Genomic DNA, 19,316 nt, shown 5'->3' on the forward strand with positions numbered 1-19,316 from the left:
ACATATATACGTAATTTAATAACACATATATTACGCGTATATGTTTATATAAGTCACATATATAATAAGTATTTTTATGTAGTGTTAGAACTTTTAATATTTTTTCTTTTTTTCAATAGTTTTCTTCTCCGTATCGTTACTTATTTACATTTTGTAATGAATGTCTGTGTCTGCGTAATGTCTGCTTGGCGTACTTTTTTGTATAATAGAGTAAAATTACAAACCAAAGGATAAAACAAAATAAGAAAATGATTGATACACTGTTAAAATGTCCAATTTATACACATAGATTTGATCCCTTTTCAATCATATTCGACGATTCGTCTTGTTGTTTTTTTTTCTTTTCTTTTTTTCTTTTCTCAGAACTATACAACTTAATTTTCTTTCAAGTTCATTCGCTGAAATAATGATATTCAAAGTTACGCAAAAAATTACAAAACAAAAGAAAGATTGAATTAGAACTAAATCGATATAAATTTTTCTTTATTAATAGAATAATCTCGACAATTAACCAACAATTTACTCTTTAAGAAGTGCAAGATTTCTTCGTATTTGTTTTTATCCCTTCTTCTCCCCTTTCTTCCCCGTATAACATAATTTGTGTTGCTTTTTTGCGGCTGCTAATCATTATTCTTTCGTCCGTCTAAAATTTAAAAATAATAATTTCCCTTTTCTCAGATTTTTCCAACACTCGCCAAATACTTTCTCTTTCTCTCGTTCTCTCGTTCTCTCGCTCTCGCTCGCTCTCTCTCTCTCTCTTATTTCCAAGATGTCAATTGACAAAGGGAATTTAAATACATCAATCTTACTACGTGTCGTTCAAGCATATCAATAATTTCACAGGATATGCTCAGAACTTGCCGGATGCATCGCGGCAAATGAAAGACAAGATGGTTTCGTTCAAGCAGAAGTTTAAATAATGCGTACATTAAAGTTTTTTTTAACAAGTGATTTTTCTTTTTCTAACGAATATTTTTCTCTTTTCTCCTCGACAAAGACCGAAAGATTAGATAGATCGAATCGAAAGAAATAAATTATCGTATAATTCTAAATTCTATAATTCTATATAATTCTAGCGGATAAAAAGATGATCAATATTTTTTTACATCGATAAAATTATTGATTTATGCTTAAAGAAACGTCGGAAAAATACCATTATCGATAAAAATTCCATGATCGATGTATACCTCGACGAATATTTCAGATTCGTTCTTCCTTTTCTTTTCTTTCTTTTCGTTTTAATAATATAGCGACAAGGGAAAATATCATTGTATTGATTGTCAAAACATAAAGATTAGTTTTCTTCGGTATTAAAAAATATTGTATTCCGTATGTATATTTTGCGTGTTCAGATATTGGAAAACAAAAAAAAAAAAAGAGTTCGATAAATTTCGAAAAAATTTCCGATTTGTTCGTACAAGCAATGAATTACAATTTACAAATAACTGAAGAAAAGGAAAAAAAAAAATTGTTGATCGTTAATTTAAAAAAATATCGTAATCGTAATTTACGTATCGTACTGGCGCGGATAAAAATTTTGAAACGAAATATCTCAGCATATCTCTTTCTCTCTCACTACTTTCATTCTGTCCCCCCCCTCCGTCACACCTCCCTTTCACTTTTTTCCGTTATTGATCTATCATCCGTCTTCCATTTTGTTCTTTCTCCCTTCTCGTTTTTCCCTAATTTTCTCAATCGAGTCCTTTCGTCCTTTCTCTAAAAAAGAAGGGAACTGAAATAAATCATTCGGCATTGACTTTTATCGATAGCCTCCTAGTTTTTTCTTTCTTTCTTTTTTTTTTTCTTTTTTATGCAGTTTCTTGAGACGCGATTATGATATGTAGAAACGTGTAAAATGGCGGCTAAACTCACTGGCGGCTAACTCATGCTCCGAAAGATCCAATTGCATGGAGGTCGTTTAAAAAAAAATCGAAATTCATCGTGCGAAATATACAAAACGCTTTGTACACTTCTACTAGGTTTTTTCTTTCTCTCTCTCTCTCTCTCTCTCTCTCTCTCTCTCGCCGCATAATTCTGCAAGATCACAATCAATTCAAACGAAGCGACAACATCTCTCGATCATCTGTCGACATCTCGATCAGGAAAGTCCATCACCCTCATCCGACAACGTGGATTTTTCTTTTTCGTAGAACATATAAAATATGCGTGTGGCGATGGATGCGTACGAAAGAATAATCTATATGTATGATTCGCTTATAAATCTGTACTTACTACTGTTCTGTTCTTCGCATGCTGATTACAAGAAATTATTACGGAAAAAGAAACGTTTACAAACATTTCTAAAATCCTGTTGTTCGCAAGAGAAATAAATTGTGACAGGTTTAAAAAAAAAAAAAAAGGAAATCGCACTCTGCAGAGTTTCGTCGCGTAGGATGAAAAATATCGCTCGGTTGTGGCCGAGTGTCCGTGTTAAAGAATATACAACGATAATCGTGTGACGATAATATTAAATACGTAACGAAGTAAAGTACTCGGGTTAATTAGCGGTTCATTTCGTTAAATAGAGGATGGCGATTCGAATCGTCCAGGCATGGCTGACAACGTAGGCACGAAAACGAGTGTGTGTACGTAATACAGAGAGTGTTTCACGTGTCGTGTCTCCCAATAATGGAAATTTACTTTTTCACGTCTCGTCCAAGATCATCAGATACGTGTTTCCTTTTCTCTTCTTCTTCATCTCCTCTTCTTTTAATCGTATCGATGTACGCAACGTATCTCACGTAGGAAACATAGTCTTAAATAGTCGATAATAGAGATTGTGCACGCAAATTATTCTTGTAACGTGTTGCAATGTGTTGTGTGTGTATGTGTGTGTGTGTGTGTTTAATCATGAATTTTCCACGTGAAATTTTTCTCTCGTTTTGCGAAAATAAAACGCTCGAATTTTGAACGCAATAAAAAATATTCCCAAACGTTTCCCGTGATTTTATAAATTACAATTTCTAATTATTGGAATCTTCGTCGTTCCCTTCTCGCCTCGTTTCTCATACATCTTTTTGGAGGGAACTTGCAGCTTTTCTTTCCTACTCTCGTTCTTCGCCTAGCGATTTTCTTACTCCTCTGTAAATCTTTTAAAAGTCATCGATACAAGCGTCAAAAAGCAAGTAAATTCTCTTATTCATCATTGTTTTAATAATACGAACGTGTGTATTTGTATGTACGTGTATTTGTATGTTCCGTGAATGATAAAATGATCGACGACACAAGCGACGTGAATACTACAAGACACAATGTACGATGGTACCGTATCGTTTGTTTTCTTCTCAGCTAGAAAAAATTCGCGTTCATTCTTTCTTTTTTTTTTCTTTTTTTTTTTTTTTTTTTTTAAGTCGTTTTGTCTCTTTCTTTCATCGTTTATAGCAATTATCGTTTAAAGTTAGCGGTTACGGGCCAGTTTCCTATAATATATATACATTAAATTCAATATTTTGTTGCTGTTGTTGTTGTTGTTGTTGCTTTTTGTTATTTTTGGCAATAACGTGGCAATCAAGCACTCGCACACTCGCCACTCGAAATTTGGGGTATCCCTCCCCCCCCAAGGCGAACCCGTTTACAAACAGGGGAACTATATTTTAATTATAATTCTTATAATGATATTTTCGTCATTCGTGTTTCAAGCAAACAAAGCTCAAAATACCAGACGGTATCGCCATTCGCGTAAAAGTTGAAAAAATTTACAATTAAGGGACTGTATGTATGTAATGTATGTAATGTTTCGTGTGTTAATGTTATGCTGCTTATATGGACATCCTCCTCAAAAGAATATCATCAACATTCCATTCGTTCGTTCGTTCCTTCTTCTATCTTGATCTACTTGAACTTTTTTTCTTTTTTTTTTTTTCGTTTTCTGTTAAGGCTAGTTTCTAACACGTGAATTCTTTCGGTTCCTCCGTCTCTCTCTCTCTCTCTCTCCCTCTCTCCCTCTCCCTCTCTCTCTCTCTCTTTGCGTCTTTCTCGTTTGTTGTTTGTAATTAAACAGATCAGAGATAAAAAGTAGCTTAAGCCATGCTCGATTGGCCGGGGTCTGTGTTCTTTGAGGTGGATAACGTGGCGTTCACGTTATTGTCACTAACGTTACCACTGCTACCCGCGACAGGCTCTGACTGGCCCCCGGCATTCTCCGAGGTCTGCATGTACTTGGGCTTCAGGATCGAGTTTAAGGATGGCTGAATCCGCAGCTCGTATTCTGTAAAGTTAAATAAAGGGGGGAGTTCCCGGCCATTCGGTAATCGCGTACCCTGCTCCCGAAGTTCGTCGAAGAAGGGATGAGCGCATGCTTCCAACGGCGTGATCCGGCCGGATGGCGTATACTCTAGGAGACCAGCGACTAATTCCATCGCTTCCGGTGGCGTGCGTGCCCTGAACACCTGAAAACACCCAAATTACGTTACTCTCTCCTCTCCTTTCTCTTGTCATTTTATATATATATATGGTTAATCCGTGGTTAACAAGGACAAGTCTCGAATATCTCATCGTTTTTTCTTTTTTTTTTTTTCTCTTCAATTTTCATTTCTGTTCTCGTATAGAATATTCGGTTAGAGAAGAAAAGATTTAATTATTCTCTTGGCATTTCCTTGGCAAAGGAATATTATAGTAGAGGCAACAAGTTTTATCCGTTCAAAGATCTGTTCGATCACTTTTCATTTAATATTTCAAATTATGAAACGATGTTGTTCAATTAAATAACACTCTTTCGTTCTTTAAAATATTGAAATATTAAAATTTACGTGATTCCATGATTCCCTTGATTCTTGTCATCTTTTAATCATTCCTCACTCGAATACATTAGCATCAACAACAATACTTTTTAATCGTGGTGTCCATACAAAAATTTTATTATATCTGATTAAATATGTTTATTCATATATTCATCGAAGAATTAATAATAATAAAAAAAAAGGAAAAAGAATTATCGAGAAAAAGATAGACGCGCAAGAAACAAAAATCTTAACTGAACAAAAACTTTTGCCTCTATTATATCGAAATTACACACAGCATTATGTAGATTGAATGGAAACCTAATAATAACGGCAAGCAATAAAAATACGGCAGCAACACGGTTTTTAAAATTTAAAAATTTCTGTCTGATCGGTGTATTAGGCGACGTATTGTTATACTTGATCAAATTAGTGGATATGAGATGCTTCGACTTTGACCAAATTTTACATTTGTTTCTATAATAAATGGTCGATAAAATTTATCGATTTGGTCTTTTTAAAAAACAAAAAACTGGTATATCGATTTTTTTTAACAAAACGTATTTACTTGGGAAAAAAAAACAGAAAGAAGAAACGTGACAACTCGTGATTGATATAAAACAAAATTATATCGAATATTTTGGATGGATAATGAAAACTGAGAAGAGGATAAAAACGGAATAAAAACGGAATCGTAAGATGATTTCGTGTCAACAAAAAAAGAAAACAATTAAATCGATACGAAATTATTGCATATCGATTTTGACACATTAAGGAGATACTTTCGTTCACCACCAGAACATTAGAGTAAGTGATTTATACCGAGAACGGGATTAATTAATGTTAAAGTTGGTTAAAATAAAGAAAAAAAAAAAAATAACGAGTCGGTCGAAAAATGAAGATGAGAAAATGACAGATATTATACGTGAGTTTGAGAAAAGATGTCGAGCGATTTGTGATGCAGAGAATCGAAATGATGATGGTTTTTTCGTTTTCGTCGGGTTCATCATCCTCCGTTTTAGCCGTAATTGAGCATCGTGTCCTGATTATTTTTATCGTTTCAGATGCTGCAAAATACGTTGGTTACGTTGGTTAGTATAATATTCACGTACTAGAAAAAGAAAAAGAGAGAAAGAGAGAGAGATAGAAAAAAAAAAAAGGTATATTTGCTAATAGCCAATAAGTGATAAAGAAACAATTTGCGTTTTCAACAAGGGGATCACTTACTCTAATCTTTTGGTGCTCCGTGGAACACTTTAGTCCACTCATTCGTTGAAGCATAAACTGTAACCACGAGTAACCATGTGTCGATGAATGTGTGATTAGGATCAATTGAGAAACCAATTAGATGGAACGAAATCTTACCCTCTTTCAATGTTCTTTCGTTATCCTTCTCATTTTTCCTTACTTTTACAAAACAAGAAACATTATTTAAACCTGTGCAAACCAAGTACGCATTTTCAAAGTAGTTTTACGTTCCATTATTCATAGTTAACGATTTCAAGATATCTCTTTATCTCCAGTTAAAAATAATATTTTCTAAATTACTAATAATAATAATAATTTCGAACACCACCTAAAAACTCGTTGAAACGGGAGCGGATTGGCTCACTCGTTTCACCCATTACTCACGAACACGTACGCAGTTACGAAATTAGAATTACGTAGACGACACCGTGTGTTCCACGATTACAACGGGCGCTTATTATTAAAACAATTATAATAATAAGAGAGAGGGGCGATGGGCTACCTTTTGCCATGGATGCGCCTTAATTTGTGGGAATTTGAACTCGGTGTAATTGGGGTTCATCTCACGTATCTGGTCACGTGTCGGGGTGCCGAGCACCTTGATGATCTCCACCAATTGATCCACTCCGCTGTCCCCTGGGAATATCGGTTGGCCGAGCAATAACTCTGCCACTACACAACCTGCGCTCCAAACATCTGCGAAACACGCGTTGGTTTCATATGATTGGTTGAAAAAGAAATTGGAAAAATTGAATTTTAACTTTAATCCTCTGTTAACGATAAATTGATCGTTAATGAAAATTCAATCGAGACTTCAATAATGGTAGACATACCGATTTTTGTAGTATAATCAATAGCACCAAAGATCAATTCGGGCGCGCGATAGTAACGACTACAGATGTAAGACACATTGGGCTCCCCTTTCACCAGATGTTTGGCGGAACCAAAATCACAGAGCTTGAGAACGCCAGATTCCGGGTCGAGCAGAAGATTTTGCGGTTTGATATCCCTGTGGCAGATTCCCAGCGAGTGGATGTACGCCAGAGAACGGAATAATTGATACATATACAGCTGAAAAGTACAGAATACGATATATATGTATATATACGAAGAATTCTAATTCTATTTGGATATATGAAGCATTATATATATATAATTATAATCAATAAAATTAATAGAAAATTAAAAAAATATTTATAAATATAATAATTTAATTAAATTTATGTTAAAATTTTATACTAATAAATAAAATTATTATATCAAATATGGTTATTATTAATTTTATCATAAATTATTATTTTAAAATAAATTATATTGTAGTTTTTAAATTAATTGTATCAATTAATTATATAATCGTTCGATATTTATAGAGTAAACGCGAGATTCTTTGTAACGGAGAAGAAGGAAAGGCTTACCTTAATGAAATTAATCGGTATGGTCTGCTTGCTCTTGTTATAATGCCGAGCAACTTTATACACAGTTTCAGGTATGTATTCCAGCACTAGGTTCAAATAAACCTCGTCCTTCTAAAAGAAATCCGCGGAAGATATGGTTAATAGATAATCGTGTCGATACGGAGGATCGATCACGCGTACGTGATCGTGCGGATACGTGCCGTCTCAAAGGCGCACGCGGCTCCAAAAGCAAAATTGACGTCTAGTTTAAATCTAGTTTTGTCCACGCGCCAAGTACCTTTGAGCCACACACACACACACACACGCGCGCGATGATTATTTTCTATGACTAGCGGTCAAGCTGCATCGGCTTACTACGTAAGTTGAATAATAAAAAATCATTCAAGGCTATAGAAATACATTGCACACGCTACTATGGGAAAAGAAAAGAAAGAGAAAAGAAAGAAAAAGAAAAAAAAAAAATCAAACGATAAACTTTTTTCTCGTAAAGTGGAGTGTGAACTTCTCTAATATGATTCGTGACGAGGGCAAGTGAGTGACAAGGATCTTTGATTATAAACAAAAGGATTTTCTCTACTGCGTGTCCAATGTGTCCACGCATATATGATAAATTGGATCGACGAAAATCGGTTCTTTTTTTTTTCTTCGTTTCTTTTTTTCAATCTGCCTATTATATTTAAGCGGGAATTTGCCTAAATTTTCTCGAAAAAGGATGTTTCTCGTGAAAACTACTGGATACTCGCTTGTTCACTTACGTCCACATGAAAAACTGGATTAGTTGCGTTTAAGATGTTCTACAAAATAACACAACGTCGCATGCATTAAACAACGAATACTAGGCGTTTTTATTTAGAGACTTGTGTATCATTCGACAGAAATCAGAAGTATCGCTGCTATTACGTATAAATATCTTATAAAATCTTGAAAAAAAAAAAAGATAGAAAAAAAAAGAAAGAAAAAAAAGAAAGAATCGAGGTAATTTACGCAACGCAATATAAAACATATAACCTACTAATTTGCGTAAAAGGGGAGGAAAAAAAAAAAAAAAAGAATTCGTAAATCATAATTTTATACGTTCAAAATTTCAATCGAGTGTACGAGAAATAGAAAATAACAGTGAATAATTACCTTATCACCGCTGGAGTAGAAGAAATATTTCAGTTTCACGATGTTACAATGCTCGAGGCGCCGCATGATTTGCAATTCTCTGTTCTATAAATAAAAGGAAAAGAAATTTCGATTAACGACACGACGCGACGTTGCACGTTCTCGAGAGTAAATAGCGATTAAGATTGGGAATATCATCGTTTTTAAGAACAATTTGTCGAGATATACATACGTAAGATAATTTCTCTCACCTTAAATCGTTTGTCTTGAAGAACTTTCTTGATGGCGACCAGCTCTTCCGTGTCGCATAATTTCGCTAGATATACAACGCCGAAGCTGCCGTTACCGATTACTTTAGTGTCTGTGTAGGAGATCTCTTGGGGACGATCCGGACCAGCACCAGGTGTAGCCACCACGGTTGTAACTTTGTTGCCATCTCTATCTGCATTATACATCACACCGCCCATAGAAACAATCGAAAACGAAAATGTAGAGAGATAAGAAGGGCACAGCGAGAAGGGCGCAACACACGATATACTAATAATTTTAACTCTCTGCGAAGCAATGCCGAGTGAATCAAGGTTAAAACGTTAAATAATCGATCGATCGGATGTACGATTGTTTAACGTTAGTTCGTCGATCGACTCGATCCGACGATTTCGACGATCGATCGAGTCGAGTCAAACTTTAACAGAGATGCCATTCGCGAAACAGCCGCATCGTAAGCAATGAAATTTTAATCGAAGAAACGCGTAAAAAAGCGTGGAAAATTGGAAAAGATTTTAGAAAAGTGAAGTTGGAGAAAAGAAAAAAGAAAAAAAAAAAATTGAAGTATTACGATTTATCTTTCCGATTTATCGAATTGAATGAAATTTAAATATTCTATGAACGAGAAATGGAAAATATATAAATACCTAATATCTTTGTACATGACGCGTATCTCTTACGTAACTATTATTAAGAATAAGATTTTATCGAATAAGAATAGAGAGAAAATTTATGATTTTAACATATTGCTTCGTATATATTTGCTTTGCTCAAAAAATAATCTCGAAAACTCCTTTTCCAACAAAGGTGATAGTAAAGAAAGACAGAGACAGAGAGAGAGAAAGTCCTTTAACGATTTGTAACGCAACGAGAAGTTATAGAAAAAAAAAAAAGAATCGATGATTCCTCCAAAAATATATCTAATCAGATATACAATCCTTTTAAAATCGAAACGTTTGAGAATATAAGATTCTCAAACGATGCTATTTTCTTATATTCATTCGAATAATTTCTCATACTTGACTATACATAAAAAAAACTCTTGGATAAGAAATAAGATCCAACCAAAGATTGTTTCTCAGCAGAATGGACGAATGAGTGAATCGAACAAAGAAGAAAAAAAAGTGAGAAGAAAAAGAAGAATATTTGGCCACGAATCGTAGGAATAATTGTGCAGAATTACAAGACGGTTGCACACGATCGTATCGATCTTTACGACTGTCCTTAGACGATTGTCAACGGGCGAGAAGGATAACCTTGACGAGATACTACGACTAATAGATAACGCGATGTGCGGACCGGTTCTCTTCTCATCGAACCGTAGCTGAAAATAGGATCGCGGCGCACAAATGAATCGAATCGAATCGGGATGAAGAATTGGCAGAAATATATTCGGAGGAAATCGAATTGACTCGCGATCGCATTTTTACCATCACCGGATGAATCGAAACGCGCGCGGCCAACGATAAGATGCCACGTGGACCGTGCTTTCCTTCTTGACATTTCGCCAACATTTTTCTCTCCGGTTAACCTTTTTCCTCTTTCGTTACCGTTACTTCTTTCCACTCCCCGATACGAGAACAGTATCATTTCAAAGTTTCGATTTAGAACGAAAACGCGGATCAATTCCATTTCTCCTCTATTTATTCGCCGTTTAATAGAAATTTCAATGCAAATGGTTCGAACCGATGAAGAAATTTCACGTCGGACGGGTTTTCTCCCTACTTTATTACGCAACGTAATCGGCAAGGATTATAATCGTATGAATTTTCCTTCTCCACGTGGCAATTTATTTTTCATTTAACGTATCTCGCGACACGAGCAAAATACCGACAATTTTACGCATCTCTTGACCGAATATCGATCGACTATTTAATCCTTTGGTTATGGTCGGCAAAAAGACTATGTTGTAGCGAATCTCTCCATTCTAATAATCCGTATTCGATTAATCTTACTGAAAATTTAGTATTTCGAAACAAGTTTCTTCAAGTTCGTATTACAATAAAAAATCTTTCTCTAAAGAAACGAATTTAATTATTTTCTCGTATAACATAATTGTTACTTTAAAAAAAATGTGGACGCGAGAGATTTTTAAACTAGCTTTTCGTCCCCCGTTCGTTTACTTCCGCGAACTTTATTTCGAACTTTCAACGATTAAACTTGTCAACTCGGCAAACAGGCCGAACAGTGTGAAATGGAGAGAGAATAGGCGAATATTATTGGCTCGAAAATAACGAAAGACGCTCGTTATACATAGAATCCATCCGTGGAGGAATATTTTCGTTGGAGAGAAGGATGAGGGGAGGGGTTTTCTCGAACTAGTCGGACTACGTGCTCCCTATTTTCCGTATAGAGACGTAAAAGTGGGTCAAGCGGTGGCGATCTCTGGTCGCATCTGAGCCAGGTGGTAAATCCGGCATGCGACAAAAAGTGCGACCAACAGGCCTGGATGCGCGTCACTCCTCCTCCCTTTTGTTAACCGGGGATCCGCCACCTTTTCTCTCCACCCGATCGAGAAATCGCCTATCGCATTTGACATTTTTTTTATCCACGGTTCAACGGCGTCCTCCAACCGATTTTTCCTTTTTTCAAATCGAGATGGAAGAATTTAATTAATCTTAGGATTCGCCATTTTGAACTCGTGCTTGAATTAATTATGAATCTTGGATCGAACAATTGTAGTTTTTAAAAAATTTTTAAAAACGATTTTGATATATTTTGTAAAGATTTGCGCGAGAAAAAATTTTCAATCTTCTTTGATCGTTTGTGTATATTATATAATGTTTAAGCGAAGAATATTTTCCATAAATCTTTTCCATATTCCATCGAAAAATGTTACTTGGATCGACGCTCGACCAAACAATTGCAATTTGCATAGTATAAATATTAAGTTTTATCAAGTGTTTAACGAGTTTAACAAGTTTTATTTAGTGAATCTGATCGATGCGCTTCCAAGTTCGATACTTCAAGTCTCATCTTTGTAAATGGCAAATCTCGAATTTGTCGTTTCGCGTAAAAATTAACATTTGAAAATTTTGTTTAATTTGAAAAATTGAAATTTCCCCCTCCCAATTTTCTACGCCTTTTTTTCTCCCTCTTCTTCTTCGTCTTCTTCGTCTTCATCTTCTTTTCCTATAACGACACGTCAAAGTGACGTAGCAACCGTCTCTTAAACCGTATGAAAAAAAAATAATTTCTGTGGGTCGACGCACACAACAAAAATAAATATGAATAACAAGGGATAAATGTCAGTGGGTCGATGAATATTATTTCTCGTTCACCAGTTCTTCTTTCTTTTGCTCGCCTGTCTCGCATTTCTAACCTTTCCCTGGTGTGCTCGAATGCCACAACGTTTTTATTTTTTATAAAAATTGTCGATCAAACGTTTTCCTTTTTAACGAACAACTCTTTACATCGAATACCTTTCTTCCGATTATCCGATCGATCTTTTCCATCTTCGAGTCTTCTAGAATTTATCTCTTCGAGCACTCCTGTCCGTGACGATTGAATCGAGAAAAAAAAAAAAAAAAAAATAAATAAATAAATAAATAAAATGCACAAGAATTTCTCGAGAATTAAATTAAAGGTAAAAAAAAAAAAAAACTCGCGCGATTTATAAGATAGGTAGATTACTGTTTAAAGAAGCAAGAATAACCGAGCGGTGAATAGTCGAATTATTTTGATTTCGTTATGGTCGAAGATATTTCGAGTACAATGTACGCGCGTCTGGATTAAAACGCGGTCAAACTTGGTGGAAACTTGGTGGAATAAATCACGCCTACGAATCCGAGCGGGTCTAAATCTAAATTTCAAACGCATCTAAATGATTCGAGATAAAACTACGAAGAGATCTATCTAATCTAAGAAATAATTATATATTTTCGACGAAAAATACATATACATATATATATGTATCATCGTATAGGTAGTGATATTTCGCCATGTTCACGTTGGAAGAAGCGAGGCCAATTCTTGGAACAATGATTCTTCCTTCCGAAACTGAATCAACTTACGTCTCCTGTTCTTCAGACGGCGCAGGAATTTGTAGAACTTTTTGTACGCGGTGTTCGCCTCCTTGCTACTCAACTCCATGGCGCTCTTCGCCCTTTCATGCTTCTGCTGCTGCCCGGACGGGCAGAATTTTGGATATCGCCAGTGTTGGCACGGTTCTGACCAGTCCAACGTGGCAGCGGGTGCCATTATGATCTCTCGTTTCTCGAACGTAATTTCGAAGGTGAAACGAGGAAGAGAAACAACGATGATACCACGCACTTGATTACACGCAAGAAGACAAGACTCGTTGCGGCCAAGCAACGTCGTCGATACACCGCTACACGTCTCGTTAAATTTCGTCTATGTAATTTGTGTTGTACAAGTTTACAAATATTCGCACGCTTGGAAACGATTTGGAAGGTGACCAGCTACTAATATTAACATCGTGTCAAGGACAACGACACGTCGGTCGAGTTCACCGTATATATCTTTTATCATGGTTCGACTATCGGAGGGGAGAGAGAGGAGAAGGGCCGTTGATGATTCGAAACACGATTCTCTACTCGCTGTAGCGGTTGAAACGGTTCGACTTACGTGCCGTGCTCGCGCGATCGCGCCATTGTTCGAGTTGATTCAGAGACAGAGTTTAGATTTAACGCACTTTCCTCTCGCGTTATTATATTATCTCACACACTTACTCGTTACTCGTTTAAATCGTGAACCGATTTCAACACGGCTGGATGCACGATGCACGTTCACACACTTTTATTTCACAATTTGGATCACGGTTGGAAAATTGGGTTTCGAAACGAAAGCGAGAAGCGCGAAACGAAACGGAGATCGTTTCGAAAGGAGTCGAAATCGGATTACTATAATACTAATATACCATCGAATGGCGAAATCGCGCGTCCCAATGCGTGTCGTCGTTCGCATTCCACCCGGCCACCTCGTCGGAAGCGTTCTCGTTCCACGGCGTCTCGGCACGCGACTAAACCGAACGCAGCCGCCAATCGCCATTACCCGCGAAACAATCAACGTCCTGGAGGGGGGAGAGAGACGCCGAACGCCGCAGAGGGAGGGGGAACGACACTTTTCTCTCTCGCTCCGCGCTGCATTTCCTACTTTTTTTCCTTTTTCTCTCTCTCTCTCTCTCTCTTTTACTGCTACTTTTCGTTCGTTCGTTCTCGCTTCAAAGTCGCTCGTTTATCTCTCGTACATTTGATTATCGCAATTTTTTCGTCGTCTTGCCGTACGATTTTTATTAAAAAAGATCCTCTTATCGAGCGAGAAATTTCATCACGCGCCGCGACTTACTTATATTCTTTTTTTTTTTTCTAAATTCGGTGTATCGGACGCTTTTTTTCCCCCTCTTTCTAGTTTTCGCAAATCCTCTACTCTGCTGCTATTCCTATCCGCGCGATTAAAACCCGTTTTCATTTAATTCCGTTCCACGGATAAGACGACGATCTCGACGCCTGCAATTACGCAGATTGGATAATCTGATCGGCCAATTTCCTAGAAAGTTGAGGTCGAACAATCGAAACGGCGATCGATAGTAATAATCGAAATTGTTTCTTTCGAATTTCGAAAAGAAAGAAAAAGAAGAGACAGATAGATTTGGATTATTTGTCGCGCAAAATGGATCGAAATAAATGGATCGAGGAAATGTGAGCGATCAGAGAGGAGGATAGGAGGATAAGAATTTATCGGGGAGGAATAATATTTTATTATTCGTAAACTCGACACGAGCGCGCGCGCGACACTAGAGGATTATTCATGATAAAATCTATTTATAGTGGATCGCGTCGTCAATGACGGACGTTACGTCGGATTAAGTAGAACGTGCCAGTTTTGCAAAGTAGAATTTCGCGGTTGGCCGTAGCGACCGTTGCTTTTTCAACGTTTCCGATACGTTACAAATGTAATCTCGATCTCGATCGAAAAATCGATCGGATGTCGTTCAACTTTCATTTACAATATCCTCTTCTCCAACGACAGGAGAAAGCACAGATCATCGGAATTCCAAAAATTTGCGTATGCAAGTTGGAAATGAATGATGAAAAGAAATTAAATAATCGATCGATAATAAAGCGAATAAAAAGGTTGGTATGGAAAAACGGTAACGCGGGGGAAAGAATAGACGATCTTTGTGGAGTCGGGCGAGCAAGACGAGGCGTAATCGGTCAGAGGTCGAGGCGCTATCGTTATTTTGGAACGTGGCGATCGGCTTTATTCGCCTCGATGAAGACGTTTCAGTTCCTCGATCGTCCTATTAATAGAGGTTGTGCTCTATTTAAAATCGCGCCCGATATCGCGGACGAAGCGCAAAAATCCATATCGTTTTCACGTAATCGGGCGGAAACTGTCATTTCTTTTTTTTTTTTTTTACCCGAAGAAATGGATTTCCAACAAAGAGATATGTAATTGCCTCGAATCGATCCGTGTGTCTTTACGAAATAAAGTCGTTCGACTTGAAAAATTGAAAAGCGTGTAATAGAAACCGTGATACGGAAACGGCGATATTTTAGCATAGGCGAAACGAGCGTGCCAATAGAGACGGATATAGAATTGGAGAGCTTTCTCCAATCTATTATTTCGAAGATACGATTCGAAGATAACCGCGGAATATTTCACGGAAGCTTATTATCGCCTCTCTTTCTTCCCCGCGTCACACATGTTTCCTTCGATGTTTCGAGAAAAATTTACACGTTTCGTGGAAAAATTCGCGCGCGCTAGAAGAAAATTCAATTTTCGATTCTTCCGTGAATATAAGTAAATAAACAAATAAACGAGTGAAAAAGGAAAAAAATCGAAGCGATAAGGAAAGGAAGACAGGAGAAGAGTTGAATACGATTATCGAAAGTATGATCGTCGGAATTGGAGATAAGAGATTTATCGAGTTATTCGAAATTGAACGAATACATCTCGCTCGAATAATAATAATAATAAAGAAAGAATTTTGATTCGCGAAATCTGCGCCACTTGTTCGAGATGAGATCGAGATAAAGAGACGATTTCTCGGGCTCGTTCCTCGAAATCAATGCAAGTCATACGAGCGGGTGTCGTGAACATACATTGATATATCGTTGGTACATATTTGAACGCTGGTTAGAGCATCCGCTATATTTAGCTGTAATAAGCAGATAAGAGACTGGCAACAGCACAGAGATCGCACGTGAAACCTGTGCGCTGCGTTGAAAATATTGCAAAAAAGCAATTATGTCTTCGGTATATACATATATATGAGAATGATACTAAAATTCTTCTCCGATAAGATCGTCCGTTTTAAAGAAGAAAAAAAAAAAAGAGACGAAAAAATCAAAAAAAAAAAAATCGGTTTTTTAAAATTATTTCTATATATAAATATTATAAGCTTAGCTCATTTCAACGACTTGAAATATGATATCGAAAGTGTATGATATATTACAGCGCTGTCCGAAAAAGATTCGAGGCTGGTTTTCGCGATCAATAACAGCGAACAGCTGATAACATCGTTTCGAGCGAACTGTTCGAAGAACCGATCCGCTCTACGCGTGGATTTATTTTTTCCCGTATTTTCTCGTTGAAATAAAAAAAAATAAAGGAAATAAACAACTCGTTTGGCTAAGCTTCTTTTTCGAGAATTTTAATTTTAATTTTAATTTTTTTTTTTCAAGTCAACTATCTTATCGTTTCTTTGAAAAATCCACTTTCATCCGTCTCGATTTCGGAAAAAGAGAGAGAGAAAGAGAGAAAAAGGAAGAAAGAAACGAGCAAAAACATCGCGTTATTAATTTTCGAATGAAGTTCGCTCTTCACGATAAGAAACCTGTTCTTTAGAATCGTTGGTTTATTCACGGGTAAGTATGTCGAAAACCGGTGTTTAAAGCTTCGGGGCGAACAAACTGGATAATTTATAGCCGCGAGCTTGAAAGAAGTAAAGCAAATTCACTGTCTATAACACCTACAGAGGCCGATGACACCAGAACGAAACGGGAATTTATAACTAATTTATCGCGAGAGGTCGTCAATCGTGCTAAGAAACTATGTCTTTTTTTTTTCTTTAATTATTAAAAACTTAATAATCGTCCACTCGTATCAATAATTAAAAACGAATATATATATATATACATTTATGAGAAGCAAGAGGAAAACGAAAGAAATCTCTTGCATAACGAAAACCATTATCCTTAAAAACTATCTAATTGGCGAGAAATCTCCCATCTCTTCGAACGTTTCGAAGAAAAATTGATACGACTCGTAAATTTTACATCTTTTTCTAAAATCTGTAGCGAAGAGGAAATGGATATATATACGTATCGCGATATATCAAGATGTTTCGAGTATCTATCCGATTAATTTTCATCGATATCCGATGGTCGTAAGGTCAATTTAAATTTAATTCCCAGGCAACGAGGTTCGATCGATAGAAATTTCAATAGGGCGTACGTAATTCGGAACGGTCAGATTATCGCGTGTTTTTTTCATCGGCACGCCGGTTATCGATCGCGGTCATCGCGGAGTAAAGCTAAACCACGTTCCACGAAAACGAACGTTATCTGATCTCGGACGAAAAGACAATCCCCGAATAATCGATTATTAATCCGGGGATCATCGAGTCAAATCGAGGTGATTTCAAGCTTCTCGAAAACTGGTTTCGCGAACAACGAGACCACTGTTTTCCGCGAAAATAAACTGGATGGAACTGAAAAAACAATTCCTCGAAGACAATCCCATCGAAACGTAATTGGACCGTTTGGCGGATGAAAGGTAGAGAGAGAGAGAGAAAGAGAGCGATAAAAGGAGGAAGAAATCGTCGAGTGGTGTAAGATCGCGATACGAAGATACGGCACAACTATCTGGCGCGCGTGATATCCTCCTCTGTTGTTCTCGCTTTTTTCTTTCTTTGTAATCTTTTGAAACGCGACGTTGAAACAAATATCATAATCAAATCGATCAATTTTCTCTGTATATCTTATATACAACTGTAGGCTCAACAGAGATAAAATTCGTAAGAAAAGAATGTCTCGTCTCGGACGGTTAAAATCCAAATCCGTGAAATTCTATTTATATTTATGATGGTTCTAAAAAAAATCGGTTACGAAATTTCCACGGAAGTTTTAGATTTACTTTTCATACGTACGATTCCGTGAAATTATCGCGGTGTTAATATCGTTTCTCTCTCAGTTTCTTTCTTCCTTCAAATCATTCTCACGTAAGAGGCAAACAATTTATTGCATACACGTTGCAAACATTTAACAAACACGATCGATACCTGTCCCTCGTTTACAAGCGGCGATCGGTATGTTTCGAGCAAGGAAGAATGGCGTGCACGCGTAACACGGTGTACGCGTCGAGGCCATCGTTATTGAGTTATGAGCGAGCAACGCAGCTGATCGACCATATAAATAGATCGACTGTACATCGAACGGTTATTCTGGTGTTCGGTATTGATACACTTCGACCGGCGAGGACGCAGAAAATCATCTGACGCAACACCGTGTACAACCGCTTATTCCATATTTACGCTCCTTTCCCAATTTTTCGAGCCCCGATCGTAGCTCGTGACGACGCGTTCCACGGCTCCTTTTACGCGAATATACGACACGCTCCATATTTTATCCCCCGATGCTTCGTCACTTCTCGCCTTGACTTTTTCTTTTCTTTTCCTTTCTCATTAACGTGTACGTCACACGCCTATTTTCCGTATTATATAATTGTTTAAAATTATATCGCGAGAAAAATTATCTCAAACATCGCGGGCAAACAATCTTTCTTACGTAATTTGTTCAAAAGTTTTAACTCTTCGATCGATTTGAAATCGTTATCCGCGATTTATCCGCCAAATATCTGATCTATTTGAAAAATAATTACACCCGTTTTGTTATCGATTCTGATCGATAGCCTTGAAAAAAAAAAAAAAAGAAAAACAAGTAAATATCATCAAAGTATTTAAATTACACGCACCTTAATGTATTTGTGTATTCTCTATCGAGAATATTATTATTATCGAATAAATAAGAAAGATAAAGGGGAAGAGAGAGAGAGAGACTACTACGTTACAATAATATTGTAGATGGATCGCGTTACATTGAATCATCGATTGACAAATTTCTTTTGGAAACAAATAAATTCTCTCTTTACTTTTCCGCGAGTCTCGCTTCTTTCTGTTTTTCTTCTCCTCGAACACAACACGAGATTCAAAGATTTTCTCGAAATTTCGAGAATTCTTTTGAAATTGCCAACGATCACGAGTCCATTCGAATAATTGCAACAAAGAAACTCGTCGAGCCTTCAAACTCGAGCCACACGCATGATTTACGTGTCAGATCGCACACTGTGAGTTTCACCAACATCGTTTCGTTTTTAAAACGCGTCGACACAATTAACATTTCGTTCGTACGCTTATGTAGAGACTCTACGCGACTATATAATTAAGCGTTCGTCTATTACGCGAACCATTTCAAAGATAATTGGACGAGATTGTAAATTTTCCAACGACTTCCGTGATTTATTTACAAAAGATCGATATACCAGAGGGATATTCGTTAACAACGTGACGTGGATAAAGATTGGAAAGCGATTAATC

The 19,316-nt window shown here is 36.8% G+C and overlaps 1 protein-coding gene across 22 annotated transcripts in view; it reads right to left on the reverse strand.

The window, feature by feature from the left end:
* Positions 1-466: 466 nt before the first annotated feature.
* LOC408976 (protein kinase shaggy) overlaps positions 467-19,316 on the reverse strand; it is a 40,169-nt gene continuing 21,319 nt past the window's right edge. For 4 of the 22 annotated variants that reach the window (XM_026443021.1, XM_026443018.1, XM_026443024.1 and 1 more), the window contains 8 exons: positions 8,740-8,930; positions 8,510-8,593; positions 8,137-8,175; positions 7,382-7,492; positions 6,800-7,037; positions 6,469-6,662; positions 5,946-6,002; positions 467-4,388 (listed from right to left, as the gene is read on the reverse strand). In XM_026443021.1, the coding sequence (XP_026298806.1) occupies positions 4,020-4,388; positions 5,946-6,002; positions 6,469-6,662; positions 6,800-7,037; positions 7,382-7,492; positions 8,137-8,175; positions 8,510-8,593; positions 8,740-8,930 (1,283 nt within the window). In that variant the 3' untranslated portion in view covers positions 467-4,019. Of the gene's footprint in view, positions 4,389-5,945; positions 6,003-6,468; positions 6,663-6,799; positions 7,038-7,381; positions 7,493-8,136; positions 8,176-8,509; positions 8,594-8,739; positions 8,952-12,177; positions 12,247-12,768; positions 13,410-19,316 lie in introns of those variants that run through there. The other 18 variants (XM_026443012.1, XM_026443015.1, XM_026443019.1 and 15 more) reach the window with 12 other exon arrangements.

This window comes from Apis mellifera, linkage group LG9 (genome assembly GCF_003254395.2).
Source record: "Apis mellifera strain DH4 linkage group LG9, Amel_HAv3.1, whole genome shotgun sequence".
NCBI classification, from domain to species: Eukaryota; Metazoa; Arthropoda; class Insecta; order Hymenoptera; family Apidae; genus Apis; species Apis mellifera.